We start from the raw sequence: 17,905 nt of genomic DNA on the forward strand, positions 1-17,905 counted from the left end.
ATTTGATCACCTATAATCTCTACTGTTGCACATTGTGTTTGCATTGCCTAATCATCCCTCCCCGCCCCAATGGCAGCCACCCAGTTTTTGCCATGCAGAAAGAATCGCTGTGTCTGACCGAAGTGTCGTGCAAAAACAAGGCAGCAGATTATTTTTATTTAATATGACACATTTTTGCACTCACACTTCAGCTGCTGACAGCTTTTCAGCACATTTACATCAAGGGCCATATTAAAGGAGTCTGTGAATTTACTGTGTCATCCTTGAAGATGTATTATGTGCCTTTTTCTTAGCTGAGAAAAAGAAAATGAAGTAGTCTTGGTTTAGAATTAGGTTTCAAGCATTTGATTAACTGATGCTTCCATATGGATTTCTGTTCCAAAGGTACACATGAAGTGGCATTAGTGCCTTCCATTAATCATTATTCGGATAAATATGGCTTATTTGTTCATTCTACACTTTCAATCGAGTCCTGCCTGTGAAGTTGTGCTGTTTTGTTTCACTTCCTCCAATCTGACTAGCATCTTGTATTCCGGCTAATATAATTTCCTGCTTCTTCAAAGCCGTATTGTGATGTGTTGTGTTTAGAATTTCCTTACAAGTTTTCTTACAATGTCCCTAAGTGCTTTTCTTGTCATTTAAAGCTGAAAGGATTATTGTTTTATGTTTCTTCATTGTGATTTGAGCTTGTTCATTTGTTTCCCAGGTCCATGGGGAAGATGTATGGGCAGCGACTGCGGCCTGGGTGGCAGCCAAAGCCGGGCAGTCTGGTGTGCCCATGTGGATGGCTGGACAACACTTCACACCAACTGCGACCAGGCCCAGCGTCCCTCAAACCAGAGAAACTGTTTCCGTGTGTGCGACTGGCACAAGGACCTTTATGACTGGAAACTGGGTGCCTGGAATGAGTGCGTGCCAGTATCAGCAAGGACCTTTGGGGCCCCACGGCAGTTCACGTGCAGTGGAGGCGAAGAGGGCATTCAGACCCGGGAGGTGGGCTGCATACTCAAGTCAGACGGATCTCCAGCAGAGGATGCCATCTGTGAGTACTTTGAACCCAAGCCTCGTCTAGAGCAGGCATGTTTGATCCCTTGCCCTCAGGATTGTGTGGTTTCTGAGTACTCGCCATGGACATCCTGCTCCAAAACGTGTGGAACAGGCCTCAGGAACAGAGTACGCAGTGTCCTAGTCCCTCCGCTTTTTGGAGGCGCTGCCTGTCCCAACCTAACTGAGTTCCAGTCTTGCAAACCAGGGCCTTGCACAGGTCCAGAGGGCATGTACAGTCTCAGGGTTGGACCGTGGAGCCCTTGTGCCCTCCCGCAGACTCGGACAGCTCGCCAAGTTAAACGCAGGAAAGGCAAAGGGCAGGGGCTCCGAGAGAGGGCAGGAGTAAAAGATCCCGAGACTAGGGAGCTTATCCAGAAGAAGCGTACCAGGAACCGCCTCAACCGGCAAGAGAGTCCCTTCTGGGACATTCAGGTGGGCTACCAGAATCGGGAGGTGACCTGCATCCATAGGAATGGGAGCACTGTGGGACGCAAGTAAGTGGCAATATTTTAATGGTAATGTGTTTGTTGTTGGGGGGTTTTTTTTGTTTTTGTTTTTTGTGGGTGTGTGTTTGTGTGTGTGTGCTTTTATTCCCCGTCAGCATAAGTTTAAGCTTCCTTTCTCAGGTATTACTGAAAATGCTTTTGCTGTATTTTTTAACTAAAGCGTGTTTCGCCTGCCTTTCAGGCTTTTTGCCTAATGTAATCAATATGTCTGTTTTCATATTTTCTTTGTGTTGCTGACTATTGATCCCTCTGTGTATTTGAATTTTTGTCCATTTATTTTTGTCAGAAGGTGAACCTAGACTTTCATGTATACTTGTCCTTCATCTGGTGAATTTCTTACAGCTGAACATGAAGCCAAATTTGTCATCCTGAAAGTTTTTCTTCACCCTGTCATGAAATGACACGCAGGGGAGGATGTTTATCCGCTGTGTCTTTGTCACTGCTGTGCTGTCAGAGCAATGAGGCACAACTCCCCGTACATTGTATTTCATGTCAACTTCTGAGGATGGAAGTGGAAAAGAAAAACTCCTTTTGTGACATGAGATCAATCTGAACTATGAATCTGTGTGGTACTTTTCAAAATATGGCAATTTTCAGTGTTTTGTCCGGTGGTTTCGAATCAGATGTTTTATGAAAAACTGAAAAAATCAAGCATTGCTCAAAATGCCACCAAAAGGATGCTTTTCTTGCAAAACAACGAAGGAATAAAGTTATGGTAACCAAAGATATAGGTTAAAGGCACAGTTTACACAAACAATTCATTAATTGCAGTGCAGCTTCAGTCATCTATATCCTTACAGGTCCCTATGGGTGTGGATGAGCCTATACTGGACAAACAAAGAGAGCTCTCTGAAAATGCCTTTCAGAGCATAAAGCAGGGAATGCGGTGTATATCATAGCCAAACACTATCATGAGGCCAAACATGGCTCCCCTGCCACTCTGCATTTCATTGGACTTTAATGTGTAGCTCTTCCTGCCAGAGGGTGCAATCTATCAAAGCTGCCTTCTCAGAGAGAGATGTATTGGATCTCTATATTCAATATATGACACATGGTGAACTGAAAGATGATTTTTAGTTTAAAATCTTCAATCTAAACAAGTTTATATGCAATACAAAAAACAGAATACTCAGTACAGAACTTGTTACCTCCGTTCATTTTACTTTCCAGCTCAGGATTGTGCAGAGGCTAGAGCCTATTCCATAGTTATTGGGCGACCAGTGAGCCCATGCAGACGCAAGGAAAACATGCAAACTCCACACAGTAGGGCCCGGGCTGGCTGGTGGATTCAAACCTAGCACCTTCTTGCTGAGTCATCCTAATTACTACTACTTTTAATCCATGACATACTATCCATACATTTATATAGGATCAGGAATATAAATGACAAGACCTCCATTTTCTCCCACATTCTGATGAATGCTACAGATCCAAAGTGTTAGGAGGTCTGTTGACATGGCCAAAATAAATCAGGAAAATATAGATTTCTCAGCTTCTTCCTGATGTGTTGTGCCTCTTGTTTTCCAGTCAGCTCGGCCTCATTAGAAAACATGAAATAGTCACAAAAAGTAATCTAATTCATGTGTGTGTGTCCATGGACACAAATGATCAGTATGGATATATAGCTAAAGTATTTCAATGGGAAGTATATTTTGTGTAAGAAACACATATTTTGCCCAGAGATAGATGGGAGGCATAACCACGCCAATGAAGAAAACAAAGCTTTAAAAGTGGTGAAAGAGATTTAAGCTGCTTTAGCCTGCTGCATACTCCAAGCTGCTTTACAACCCACCTTCATTCCAGGTCCTCCTTTTTGTGCTGTTTCATAACGTCATCAGTGTCAGATCTGTTGCCGTGCATGCTCCTGCTCTGTTCTTTTCTTGTCTCTTGCTGCTGCTCTTCTCCCCACGTCCAGGTTTCCAATTATGCACATAGTAGGGGTCGGGGCAATTACTGCAAATGGAAATCTTTTTATGCTTAAGAGTGAACTGCAGAACAACACGGCATGTTCACATAACAGACAAGTGGATAATCTAGTGTCATTATGTGTGATTTAAGAGTCAAGTTACTAAAAGAAACCTCTAAAGATATAGATAAAGAAATTGGTTTGAGAGACATCAATTGTGAATGGGAGATAAAAGAAGTCAGTAATTGTAAAGCAATATCATAAAGTGAAAAATTGGAACCACATCAAACAAATCACTATTCAAATAGGTCACTAAATTACACCTTCAGTGGGTACTTTTACCCAAAATACATGGTTTAACTGTACGAGTGCTTCCACTTATACTGCTTAGCCGATGGGGAATCTAATCTTTTGCCCTGACATTATAGCTGTGAGCTACACTGTCTGACTCAAAATAAGATAGATCAAATAGCTCTCAGCTCCATCTCACTCACTCTAGTTCCTGCCTGAAATGCCCATCAAACATTTACTCCCCTCTCTGCTAGAGATCACCGTATTTGATAGAAGGGCATTGCTAACAGAAACCTTTCACAGTACAGTATCTTTTTAAACATGATTAATTACCACAGAGATACTCTAGCAGTATGCTGTTCTCCAAACTTAAATTCATTAAGTACACATCAGACTTATTGTTCCCCAGTAAATTTTAGGCGGTGCTAAAGTCTAATGTCCCTCCCACAGACTCTGTTGGGGAGAAACTATTTTTCTGACTGGCTAATATGACTCATCTCTAATGAGCTCATTTACAGTTGCATACATTTTGTATCCTGGGAAGATCAGATATGATTGCATTGCTTTACCAAAATGAAAAAGCCAAGCTGAGCCACTGTGGCTAAAGTTTTAGTGTAGGTTACCGTAAGGTCCCCGGCTTATCTGCTTCACAAGTGTCCTTGGGCAAAATACTGAACCCCAAAATTAGTCAGATGCATCCATCAGTCTAGTTTTGTGTCCTGGATAAGACAAGTGTTGTATGCCAGGTGTGATTTGCTCTTTTTTCCCCATCTGGTCTACACATCTTTTCAAATGCTTACTTATTTTTATCCTAAGTTGGGACATAATTTACTTATACTTCAAAGTGCTTAACGCTACTTTGACAGCTATATGATGGAGCTGCTTTTCCACTGCAAGTTGAAACAGTTTATACTGCAAGCCAAGATTAGCTTAGGCTTTCAGCGGCTAAGCTAATCTGGAAATATAATAATAAACTAAAAAAAAAAGAGTACATCTTCTGTCCGTTCTAATATTTACATGTCAGGACATGAATAAAAAATACTTAGTCTTTACCGGGATGTAAAATTAGGTAAATACAACCACAGATAAATAACATCACATGACATATTACATGGTTTCAAAATGTATTTAACTATTAAACCAAAATGTAGAAGCAGTGTGTGATTCAATAACTAGTACAACCACTTTTAGCAGCAGTAACTTAAAATACAAGCGTTGCTGCAGTTCATTGAGGTTTGCAGGCATTTATTTATGTACAACACAATTAAAGTTTCTCCAAACCATTTTAATCAGGTTACAGTCTGAACTTCGGGCCATTGCAACACCTTGATTCTATTCTTTGTTGTGATTTTGCTTGTGTGCTTGAGATCATTTTCCTGTTTCTGCCACACTTTAGCTGTCAGAGACATTTTACATAGAAGTATTCATAGTATACATAGGAGTATACAGAGGTCGCAGTTGACTCAATGACTGCAAAGTAATTGAAGTCACTGAGTTGGTGTGGGCCTCTTTTATAAGCTAAATCATTACCCCTCCACCACAGTGTTTGACAGTTGGTGTGAGGTGGTTGTGCTAATATGCAGTGTTTAGTTTTCTTCACACATGGTACTCTGCATTATGGCCAAACATGTCCACATTGGTCTTATCAGTCCAAAGACATTGTTGGCAAATTCTTGTGGTTGGTTCAGATGCAATTTTACAAAACTAAGCCAGGCTGCCATGTTATTTTTAGAGAGAAGAGGCTTTCTCCTGGCAACTCTTCCAAATAAGACACACGCCTATTTGTAGTTGCACTATCATGAATAACGTGCTAAGTGAGGCCTTTAGAGTCTGAGATGTGGCTCCTGGGTTTTCCGCTTTTTCTCTTAGCATTGCATGCTCTGACCTTGGGCTGAATTTTCCTAGGGCATCCAATCATGCCAAAATTGGAAACAGCCTTTAATTTTTTGAATTTATGAATAATCTTTCTCATTGAAGAATGAGAAATGGTCTTATAATCCTTGCCAGATTGATGGGCAGCATCAAAATCATTGCTGAAGATCATTCACAATCATTGGCGATGTCTTTCCTTCGTGGCATGGTGTTAGGATTCAGACTGCCAAAACTTCTATTGTTATTATATTTCAATACTTTCAATATACTTTTACACTGCTTCTGACTGTTGGCTCAATTTTTGGTAAATAAATAATGCAATGGAGTAATATGTTGTTCATCTGTGGTTGAATTTGCTTAAGACCCGTTAAGAATCTGATTATTTCTATTATGTCCTGATATCTAAAACCTTACTGCTTTCTTTTTACCATGGCTATAGATCTACAATGATCCATGGATAGCTTTCAATGTGCTACCAAGCAACAATGGGCTATTTTAGTGAGAACTGCAGCTAGCTAAGTAAGAGAAAAATGAAATGGATTCAGCAGATTATCATATTATGAAGCACCCTCACAAAGGAAAACAAATTCTGGAAATAGTGGTAAAAAGAAGGCTATCATCAAAGCAGACTGGAAAATACTATAATATATTTTTCAGTTAATTTAGTTGCATTTGGAGGTTATTTTATATTAGATATTGAAGCACTAAACTGTTGCCAGAGTATGTGAAAGTGTGAGTTATTTCTGGCATGTTATAATAGCATTTAACCTTTTGTGTTGTTGTTTTGTTGCATCCCATGTGGGATAGAATAATAGGAAATTATTATTAAATAATTAAATTACTTAGATTGTTACACAGATTTTTTTTTAATGATTTTTCCAATCTAACAGTTAAGTTCAAGTTCCAAACTTTAACTTCTAGTTTTAAACAATGTAATTACTCTGGAAACTTTAGATTGACGGCAGTAATGACTAACAACACACTAGTAGCCTCCATAGTCTACATGTTCTACTGAGGCTCCTGATCTTTTATTAGTTCTCCACTTTTTCACAGATTGCACACTGGTTGTTTGTATAGTATGAAAAGTGCTGCATAAATGTATGTGTGAATGGATGCAAAGTAAAGTACAGCCCATTCACTGAATGTAAACACCACCAAGAGGCTATTGAAAGCCTGCTGTCTGACTGTGGTTGTAATGCCTTCCTACCTGGTTTGAATACTTTCATCTTTCCACGACATTTTTTTTACATATAAGAACGCGTGGAAATAGTAACACACAGTTGTGCTTTTCTGCTGTCTTGATAATTCCAGCTAAAGTAATAGTAATATTGACTAAATAAATGAAGATCCATCTCAATATAGAAATGAAATAACATTTTTTTCTACCTAAGCACTTTGAACCTAACATTTTCCGCTCACACTCCAATGGGGGCAGCTGTGGGTTTACTATCTTGCCCAAGGATAATTTGACATGCAGAGTAGAGGATCGAACCTCCTTCAAATTGGTACTCAACCAACGTCTACCTTCTTCATAGCCGCCCATGGTGAAAACGTACAAGAAGAACAGAGTGTAAAAGGAACAACCCTTTGACCACAGCTGCCATTATTTGCGCAATTATTTCTTGTTGAAACAGCTGCTGACAATATTCAAGCGTTTCACCATCACTATTTGCATAGCCAAGACAGAAAACATACAGACTAACCTAATACAGATCACAAAATTCACGAAAACTTTACACCCAGTGTTCAAGATAACAAGGATGCCCTACAAGTTTACTGTCATTATCGGCAACACAAAAATTACATATAGAAGTTGTTCAGCGTAAGGTCAGCATGAAAGCAAAAAAAGAAGTTTCATTGCTCGTGTACTAACTTTGGCATTTTATAAACACGGTATATTTTATTGACTCTTCAAAGGCTTTGCTCACTAAGATCTTACAGATCCAAAGATGTGGTGCATGCAGTCTGGACAGTTTAGTTTAAGTTGCAAATTACGCCTGTGAGACTTGTAAAAAGCCAAACAGGTGTCAATAAGTCTCTGTAACATGTATTGGTGTAAACCTTTGATGTCTTTATTAAGTGAATGTAAAGTAATCAATTATTCTTTTAAAGAGCTGCTTCTTTGGATCCATCCTCTCGCTTTCTGTTCCTTGACTGACATTAAGTTAAAATGTCATCTCTGCTCCCTTCAAACTTGTACTTGGGGCTTTTGCGACTGCTCTGATCTCTTAGAAGGATTTGGTGACAGTGCCAATAGAGCACGCCTCTATTCATATCACATTTCAGTCACACGCCACTTGTACTCTAAGATTTAATCAATTATGTACTAAATCTATTCATTAATGCTTTGTTTGCGCCAAGCTCTCAGCACTAACTGGGATCAAATATTTCAAAGCAGCCGTGAAAACAACTCACATGCCCTTAGGAACATAAATATTAATCCTTGACTTGTTTATTTCTTATTCTAAAATATTCATAGTTGTTTTTGCCACTTGCGGAAAAAAAAGAAAAAAAAAGTGGAACAAACTTCCCAGTGCAGAAAAAAAAAAACAGTCATCTGCGGACCGGGTGCTCTCCAAACATCTTGCTCACTTCATTTCCAATTTCGTTTGATGAACATCTGTCAGTGAGTCGCTTCTTTCTCTGATGCCCACAACTCATCCTAAACAGACCAGTTTCTTTAAAACTTGTGCTGCTGTCCTGTTGATTGGGTTTGTTTCTTACTTAATTTGATGCAGAAGGTCGTACAGGGATGGACTAATTTTATTTTTTTATTTTTTGAGACCACATCTATCCCTCAGATATTTTTCTTTTATTAAAAAAAGGCTGCTTTAATCATTTTGACCCACATCAATTATGTTTTTTGGTCATTTGAGAGGAACTCTGTTTTAATCAATGACATTCAAGTAACAAGTGTGTACAGGTGTTGAATTACAGTATGCAGACTTTCTGGCTGCCTGCATCTTGTCTGGAAGCTGTTGGAGTCCATTACTGAAAGTAGATGTATTAAACCTACATGCTTAAGATTGAACATTTTTCAGACGTCGTCTTACTTATTTAAATAGAATCTGATTGTGTCCTCATTCTGTCTGAATGACTGAAATGAAGAAATAATGACTTCTTTTCGCAACTTTGAAATCTCCACAAAAATGCTCGGGCATGCACACAACAAACGGCAACGACTCAAAGGATCCAGTTGCTGAGAAAATGGGTCACTGGCTGCATTAGGGGGCTTTTTAAAAACACAAGAAGTTCCATCTGAGACAGGAAATCGAGCCATCACCCTCTGTGCGCCACATTCACTGTTTAAATTTTCCTCCCAAGCAAGATGAGCCGGCACACCAAGCGTGTTTGGCAGAAAAACAGAACTAAGATTTTTCACAGTGTCGCTCCAGTAGCACTTCAAAGACTGCAGAGGTGTTTTAATCTGTGAAGACACAGGAGTTAAAAGAAAAAAAAGACACAGCACAACTGAGCTCATACATTTCCTGATTTATACCAAAAGTCTGAGTTGCTGGAGGTGAAGTGTGGTGGCAACGTCTAAATGAGAGGTTTCTAAATGAAGCAGAGCTGTAATTAGCACTAATAGCTCGTCAGCTGCTTTGCCTCAAGGGGAGAGACATCGAGAACGAGTACCAGAAAGCAGTCGGCTTTAGTTAGAGCAAATTTCTAATGATTCGGAAGGGACCCAAAGAGGACGGGTTATTCATTACGTCTAAATACTGTTTAGATGATCAAAAGATGTTTCTGAGTGATTGATCAGAGGTTGTTTTGGCTGTCTTAACACTTAACACCGTGCCATACCATTCCTTTTTTACTCTTAACGTGAAACTGATTATGCAGTGTGTATGCTAATGAGAAGCTAATGACAGTTAAGGGCGTAGGGTTCAAAGCTTCATGTGTGGTGTCACACATGTCGATGCAAAGTCTTACGCCAATAGGCAACTTGGCACATTGACATTAAAATAGAATTGAGAGCTTGCTGAAAACTTTATTGCCATTGTAATGAGGCATCAGCAAGCTGTACACCGCATGACTTGGATGAAGAAGTAGAATAGTGAAATGTTAAGTGAATTCATTAAGTCAGTGAATCTACAGGCAGTTTTCAACAATGCTGATATCTGGTATTTTTTATTAAGAAAAACATTTTAACACATTATATTCTGACTAATATATGTAGCGGCTTTCTTACCGCGAATGCTGTATCTGTGTGCTCAATGTGGGTCTATATCCAAAAACTGAATACCCTGCTCTTGACTTATAATATCCATTCACAATTCTTATAATTTTCCTTTTTCTTTCTTTTTCTGAAAAAAAAAAGCAATGAACAACTTAAGCTGGATCTTCCATACTCATTTTCAGTTCCATCTATTTTCCTTTGACTCTTCTAGCATAGCTTTGCACAATTCAAAGTAATCATTCTCTATCTTATACTTCCTACATCCTCTCAGTTCAACCTCTCTCTGAAACAAGCTGTTGCCCCTTGCAAACAAAAGGTTTGAATAGCAGGTGGGTGGGCTTCTTCACGCACAGCCAGAGATTAGGGTTATCATCTCTCATTAGCATCACACAGAGCCAAAAGTAGGAAAAAAAACTGTCTCAAACTGAGCGTTTAGAGCAGTCTGTGGCCTGAGCTTTTGGTTGCATGTACTCGTGTGTTCATGGCCATTTGAGCAGCAACCACTGCAAAATATGCAGATGTTCCAAATGTTTTCAGATTTAAACATTTGGATTACATGCTATATTATTTAAAGTATTACGTGAATTTGACTATTTTTCTTTTAATTAAAGTCTTGTATCTTGTCTGGAAGTCTCAGTTCTGAAAATTCAGTTATTATTTAATTTAACGGAATTGTTTTGTAATGCTACCACTTTAGACAGTTACAATTTTATAACCTCCGTCTGTGGTAACATTTAGGAGTAACAGTTATGGACACAGTAACCCTCTGCACTCATGGTGTCACAGCATCAACAAGCTAACAAAAAGATAAACAAAACACAACCTGAGCAACTGATCTAAACTAAACAACCCTATATGCCTGAAAACATTTGAGATGAGTTTATTTGCTATTTCAGTTCCATGATTTTTATGTCATAAGAGAAATTAAAGGAATAATAGTGTAAACTCTACATAGAGAATGTATACTTTTTGGACCTTTGACTAGTTCAAGTTATTAAAACTACTGGGTTACAATTGTGACATAAAAAACATGAATTTATATTACTTAGATGAATAATTTTTGTAGTTATTTTGAACATTTGGATTTAGAGTCTGGGTGATAGCCTAACCAGGGTTCACCCCATCATTCATCCTATGAAAGCGTAATTAGAGCTTAATCGGGGTCAGTTGGTTGGTTTGTTGATTGGTTAAAGGGCTCAGTTAAAAGTGTAGCATATTCTCTCTTTTATCTGTAGTTTTTTTGGAGCTATAAATAAAAATTATTTCTTTTCACCCAACAGTCAGACTTTATATTGCATTAACGTTCTTATGATAAGATTTAATGTCATTCCTCTTTATCTTTTCCCAGCATGTGCTTAACAAGGGACCTTCCATTGACCATCCAGTCATGCGTTCTCCCCAAGGACTGCAAGCTTACAGACTGGACCATTTGGAGCCCCTGCACCAAAACCTGCATGAACCCTGAATCTCCCAGAGGCAATCGGACTCGGACCAGACAGGTGCTCCAGTTCCCCGTGGGCGAGGGGGCGGAGTGCCCACCCCTGGAGGAGTTTGAGTCTTGTGAACCTCAGGGTGAATCCATACCACCCTGTGCCACGTGAGTCACTCCTGATGATAGGGAAGAGATGCAGGGAGCACAGGTGGGAGTGAGCAGGGACTTAAAAAAAATTTTTTGAGTAAAGTGTAGATGTGGAATTCATAGCATGGTACACAACAGGAGCTCATGTTTCACAGGGATAGAACTGCATGTGATGTTGTGATGATACCCACCTCTTTAGTTATAGCATGGTTAAGAAAGACTGCAGGGATTCATATAAGGCTCAGGCACAAATACAGCGAACCCGAAGTGTTTGGTATTCAACCTGACTGAGACAACACACGCTTCCTGCTGAGTTCCCTTTACACACAACACCCAGCTAATTTGCTCTTCTGGGTGGCCTGTGTGTTTATTTGCGTATATGTGTGTAAGTGAGACAGCATATTGAGATAGATTAGTTTAAGTGCTTGGGCTGGTGCCAGACACAAAGTAAAGACAAATGGATGGGGACTGTAAGGATATTCTAATTCCAGAAAATTACACACAGCCATACATTAAAACATTAAAAGCATTCTCACAGATGGTTCAGCATATATCAATTTATAATTGTGTGTGATCCTAATCCCATCCCGGATGTTTCTGTTGGGGATATGTACAACTAGTGGACTAGACAATTAAATGGTGGCTTCATCTGCGAGTTGACACCAGAAACAGTGGTCAGCTAGACAAATGTTTAATTTTTTATTTATGTACACATGTACAGGCCTGTTAACTCTTGTTTCAAAGAGGACTGCAGAGGACAGCACTCTTTTCTTTCTCTGACAAGTTGTAAACAAGCAGGCTTTATCAAACAGGCTTTATCAAACAGGCTGTATCAAAGTATAATCTCTTGACTTGATCAATACAGGACCACAAGAAAGAAAGCCGCTAGTGCAAGCAATGTTAGCGTTAGCCACATTTAACACATTTATTTACATTATTTCAACAGTTTATTAAGCAACTTATTATTCTCCAACCTTGTCACTGATGTGTCTGAACATCTAGTAGGTTTTCAGAGACACAGCTATAAAATGTTGCTTCACATCCTTGTATAGGCTGCAGAGTAAACTGAGGAGTGTAGACTACATTGGTTATAAACATCGAGTGCATGTTTATGTTGTAAAGTGATGTCTGCAAGATTGTAAATATGCTTATTTTGCATTACATCACATGCATTACTTGCATGGTTGGTTCTCTCACTGTTGCCCATCGTTCCATGTTCTATGTTCACCTTGTAGTTACACCTGGAGAACCACAGAGTGGAGCGACTGTCGGGTTGACACGTTGCTGAGCCAACAAGACCGTCGACGTAGCAACCTGACAGGGCTTTGTGGAGGAGGCTTACAGACAAGAGAAGTGTACTGTGTTCAGGCCAACGCTGAGCTTTTAAAATACCTCAGTGACCTTCGAGAAAAGGACAAAGGTAAAGTCAACAGTATTCCTAAAGACCCTGTTGTGTATGTATATTAACTTTTGAGTTAGTACCCGATATCAAGATGTCATATACTGTATGATTTAGAAATTTTAAAATGTGTTATCTAATTTGATGGCTGATGGTTGCATCCTTCAGTACCTGATTTCGGGCATGATTTGTATATTCGCCAGCCTAGAGCTAATTGTAATTGATCAGGTACTGGCCATTTAGAAAATGATTGCTGGAAGTGAAATTCCTCATAATTTCAACTAGTTACTTGGCATGGTTGCTAGCAGATTACCATGTTTGCCCATAGTTTGCGTGAAAGATGCCAATTTTCAGTAAAATTATGAAGAATTTCTGCTCTTTGTTATGTTCATTCAGTCACAGTGGGCTACTGACAGTTTTTTGAGATGTTAATGTTCCCTTACCTCAGTGGCTCTCGAAATGTGGGGTATAAGAGATGGGCATGGTCACTGTGACCTTAGACACTGGTCCAGTGTCTAAGGTCACAGCGTGAAGCCTTGAGCTGAGCCTTACCGTGCTTTGGGACCACGTCTTATGAAATTGTCCTCATAGTGCATTCAGAAAGACTCATCCTAGTGACTGAGACCATGATCGTTGCCATTAAAAGTTACAGTTACATTTAAAGTTAAAGTGTTACCACTTGTGCTTGTTGGTTATATTTTATAGAGTTTGTGTAGTCTGCTGTACATCCACTTCAGAATGTAGTGACTTTACCTCATTTCACAGCTTGTTAATACTGGCAGCCTTTTCTTCACATACAACCAGCAAGAAGCATTTTAGCATGTCTCTCAGCACAACTTTTTTTTTTTAAGCTAAAATAACAGTTCGAGCTGTAGCACTTCTATGATTCTCCTCCTTAATGGGCCACCAGTGTTGTAGACCTTCTTACCTAGCAGGTGCTTCTTAAAATTTGAAGTAGATCTCTCTACAAGTGTCAGATACTTACTATCATCCAGCTACAACATGATTTGACTGTGATGTTGTTCATGTCCTCTTCACCCACAAATTCAAAGTAATGCGCACCTCCACAGACTAAAAGCTTTCTTCTCTGCAATCCTGCCAGCTGAGCTGTACTTGATGCTAGTATGTAGCGACTCATAAAGGACAGAAACCAAAACAAATATGGAGGAGAATTTTTTTCACAGCAAATACAGTAAAATGTAACAGAAAGTGAAAAAGAGTAAATAATGCAAATCCAAGTATACGAACCTGAATGCTCTAAGGAGTTACTCTGGAATGTGTTAACCTCAAGACTCTTACTGATTTACTGAATAATGTGGGATGTGGTGGATTGACTGTTTTGGCCTCTGAAGGGGGACGTGCCCCTGTATTATATAAAGACAGTCCCAGTGACTTTCAAAGAGTGAGCTTTAGGATTTAGAAAAAGAAGACATCACTAACATTGGATTAGGACTCTCGGAACTGCAGAGAAAAAGTCAAATTGTTAATAAAATATGCTCTTTATCATATTTTATGTTCTTGTCAAAGTCCAGTTTTTGTATTAATGTGTAAGGTCTCCTCTTTGAGGCCAGTGAGTCATTCAGTCTTCAACCTTTTTTTTTTGTGTCTGTTGTCTGAATCAACTGTACAGACATATACTGGAATCAACAACCCATGACGGTGCACAGAGTTTGTCTGTGTCACAGCTCAGCCTCTGACTCATCTGACAGAGCAGCAACTCAATTTTTCTCCATTTTTCTCTGTCATTTTCACACAGAATGGGAGGCAAAAAATATATATCTTTTTTGCTGCATCTCTGTATGTTTATTAATAGAACCAGCTCCTTTTTTCTTCAAGATTCTGTAGGTTTTATCTTGTGAATATGGACCTTCACTTCATTTTCATGCTCTTCAAAGCATTTTTTTTTTAAATCTACATTGACTTGATATGTAGTCATAGCCAGTAACATAGCTTTTCTCTGCATACTGTTAAAACGTTGCAAACATAGCTTCAGAACTTTATTGTTATTCTACATTAATTATGGGAATACAAAATATATGACATCTTAAACAGTACTGTAATTTATTGTTATTTGTGAATGCAGCAGAATGCTAAAAATGCTGTATTTTTGTGTAGTGTTACGAGCTTATGCAAAGGTGTGGTGTCCTTCATCCTTCTTTCCCTCACCAAATCAAAATAATTGCTATTACTCAAACACAGTACTCTAGCACTGGTCAATTTTTAGTGAAATATGCATAAAACGTTAACCTCATGGGTCTTCACCAAACTGTCCTCAGGGTCAAGGTCATATTCGTCATTTTAATAGGGACTTTTCCTTCTAGAAGACTGGTCATATTTGAATGAAACAGGATTAATTCCCCAGGACAAAACGGAGCCTATTGCCAGTCTTGGCAGCCGGGGATCAGTCCGCCAGGGCCTCCGCTCCTGGCCACCGCCCAGCACACAATGCACCCGACCCCTATGGCGCCTCCTGTGGGTGGTGGGCCTGCGGGAGGATGGGCCCATGTCTCCTCTTCGGGCTGTGCCCGGCCGGGCCCCATGGACCAAGGCCCGCCACCAGACGCCGCTCGGGCACCCCCCCCGGCCTGGCTCCAGGGCGGGGCCCCGGTAACCCTATCCCGGGCAGGGTAAACTGTTCCCTCGATATTCTCTTCATAAGGGTCTTCTGAATCGCTCTTTGTCTGGTCGGTCTGGTCGGTTTTCGTCCTGGTCGTGGAACACTGGACCAGCTCTTTATCCTCTCAAGGATACTTGAGGGTGCATGGGAGTTTGCCCAATCAGTCTACATGTGTTTTGTGGACTTGGAGAAGGCATTCGACCGTGTCCCTCGGGGTGTCCTGTGGGAGGTGTTGCGGGAGTATGGGGTGTCTGGCCCATTGCTACGGGCCATTCGATCCCTATACAACCGTTGCAAGAGTTTGGTTCGCATTGCCGGCAATAAGTCGGACTCGTTCCCGGTGGGTGATGGGCTCCGCCAGGGCTGCCTTTTGTCACCGGTTCTGTTCATAATTTTTATGGACAGGATTTCTAGGCGCAGCCAAGTGGCGAAGGGCCTTCACTTCGGTGGCCTCAGAATCTCATCTCTGCTTTTTGCGGATGATGTGGTTCTGTTGGCTTCATCAGGTGAAGGCCTCCAGCTCGCACTGGAACGGTTCGCAGCCGAGTGTGAAGCAGTGGGAATGAGGATCAGCACCTCCAAATCTGAGGCCATGGTTCTCAGCCGGAAAAGGGTGGAGTGCCCACTCCAGGTCGGGGGTGAGTTCCTGCCCCAAGTGGAGGAGTTCAAGTATCTCGGGGTCTTGTTCGCGAGTGATGGGAGAAGGGAGCCGGAGATCGACAGACGGATTGGTGCTGCGGCTGCAGTGATGCGGACGCTGCACCGGTCCGTCGTGGTGAAGAGGGAGCTGAGTGTAAAAGCGAAGCTCTCAATTTACCGGTCGATCCACGTCCCTACCCCCTCACCTATGGCCACGAGCTGTGGGTAGTGACCGAAAGAACGAGATCGCGGATACAAGCGGCAGAAATGAGCTTCCTCCGAAGGGTGGCTGGCCTCTCCCTTAGGGTGAGAAGTTCGGCCATCCGGGAGGGGCTCAGAGTAGAGCCGCTGCTCCTCCACATCGAAAGGAGCCAGTTGAGGTGGTTCGGGCATCTGACAAGGATGCCTCCTGGGTGAGGTGTTCTGGGCATGTCCCACCGGGAGGAGAGAGAGATTATATCTCTCGGCTGGCCTGGGAACGCCTTGGTGTTCCCCCGGATAAGCTGGAGGAGGTGGCTGGGGAGAGGGAGGTCTGGGCTTCTCCGCTTAGGCTGCTGCCCCCGCGACCCGGCCTCGGATAAAGCGGATGAAGATGGATGGATGGATGGAAAACGGAGCCTTCTCAGTGGATTTTAATTCTCATGAGTTTGTTCATTACAGCCAACAAATGACAGCAAAGCATAACTTACTTTCTGTGCTTCAAACATTACAAGAACCTGTGAATTGTGATGGACCATGAGGTGGGTGAGTTATTACATCACTGACGTTCTAATTTTCTTTTTCATTTCAGTTAAAGCTCCATTTCATTTTGTAGCTTGAGTCCTTCCATAACTCATCTTAGCAAAATCATGTTGCTTGAAGTCCTAACATTTAATTGAAGCTTGAAGAGGTTGTTTTTATAGATAAAGTCTACAGTACTTTAGTGTAATATGAGTATAGTGCATAGTACAATTTAAGTCTAAGGATACTACAAGAGGAATACTAAAATAGCAGCATAATGCCTTGCACCTCCATGCAGTGGTTGGCACTGTAAGCAAGAAGATTCAGAGTGGAATTTACATGTTTTCGGTGTGCCTGGTGAGATTTCATCCCACAGTTCAAGACCATCCTTTTTAATTAATGGCTGTTTTCAAATTGGCTGTAGTTGTGGGTGTTGGATCAATAAAGTGCTTAGAGTGCATAGCATAAAGCACTATGTGAAGGTAAATGTGTCCTGTTGTGTAAAGCACTTTGAGTGGTAAGTGGGATGAGAGAAGTGCTACTGTATGTAAATGACTCTCCATTTCCACGAAGAGTATGATGTTGTAAAGCTTGTACTCTATGCCACACAGTATCATGACAGTTCTGTTTTGGTATCTGATCACTGGATGAGAACATAAGTATGTTTTTATAATGACATTCTGGACATACTGTGGCTGTCATGCAGAAACTTCCAACTTGTTGCTCAGATTCAAAATCCAGATTTTCTGCAGGTTTTTTAAGTTTATCTACTTGAAACCAGTTAGAAAAACTGATTATTAGACACATGCTCACTCTTTTATGCACCAAGCTGAGATTTAGACTTGGTGTACATTTGCAAGCTTTATTACACTGCATGTTTTCTGTGTGCAGTAAAGTTATTTAAATTAACTCTTTAGCAATAACCCACTACTCTGTCGCTCGCTACCTTTTCAAGTGTTTTTATTTTGTTGTGTTGTTTTTGTGGTCTGCTCTTCAATTATACAAACCTTATATAGATAATATGTCAAAGAAATCTAATTTTGTCAAGAGCACATATTGATCTCGGGAGGCTTTCGACCATCTTTCCTCTATAGCGTAGCCACAGCTGCATACATCAGATACTACACCATCACACAGCCTGAAACAAAT

At 40.7% G+C, this 17,905-nt stretch overlaps 1 protein-coding gene across 1 annotated transcript in view; it reads left to right on the forward strand.

The window, feature by feature from the left end:
* LOC116334980 (thrombospondin type-1 domain-containing protein 7A) overlaps positions 1-17,905 on the forward strand; it is a 198,040-nt gene that overhangs the window by 64,495 nt on the left and 115,640 nt on the right. Inside the window, exons 2-4 of the mRNA XM_039619888.1 lie at positions 707-1,541; positions 11,151-11,399; positions 12,617-12,801. Coding sequence (XP_039475822.1) covers positions 707-1,541; positions 11,151-11,399; positions 12,617-12,801 — 1,269 coding nt within the window. The remainder of the gene's footprint in view (positions 1-706; positions 1,542-11,150; positions 11,400-12,616; positions 12,802-17,905) is intronic.

The sequence above is a fragment of the Oreochromis aureus genome, linkage group 11, assembly GCF_013358895.1.
Source record: "Oreochromis aureus strain Israel breed Guangdong linkage group 11, ZZ_aureus, whole genome shotgun sequence".
In the NCBI taxonomy this organism is placed as follows: Eukaryota; Metazoa; Chordata; class Actinopteri; order Cichliformes; family Cichlidae; genus Oreochromis; species Oreochromis aureus.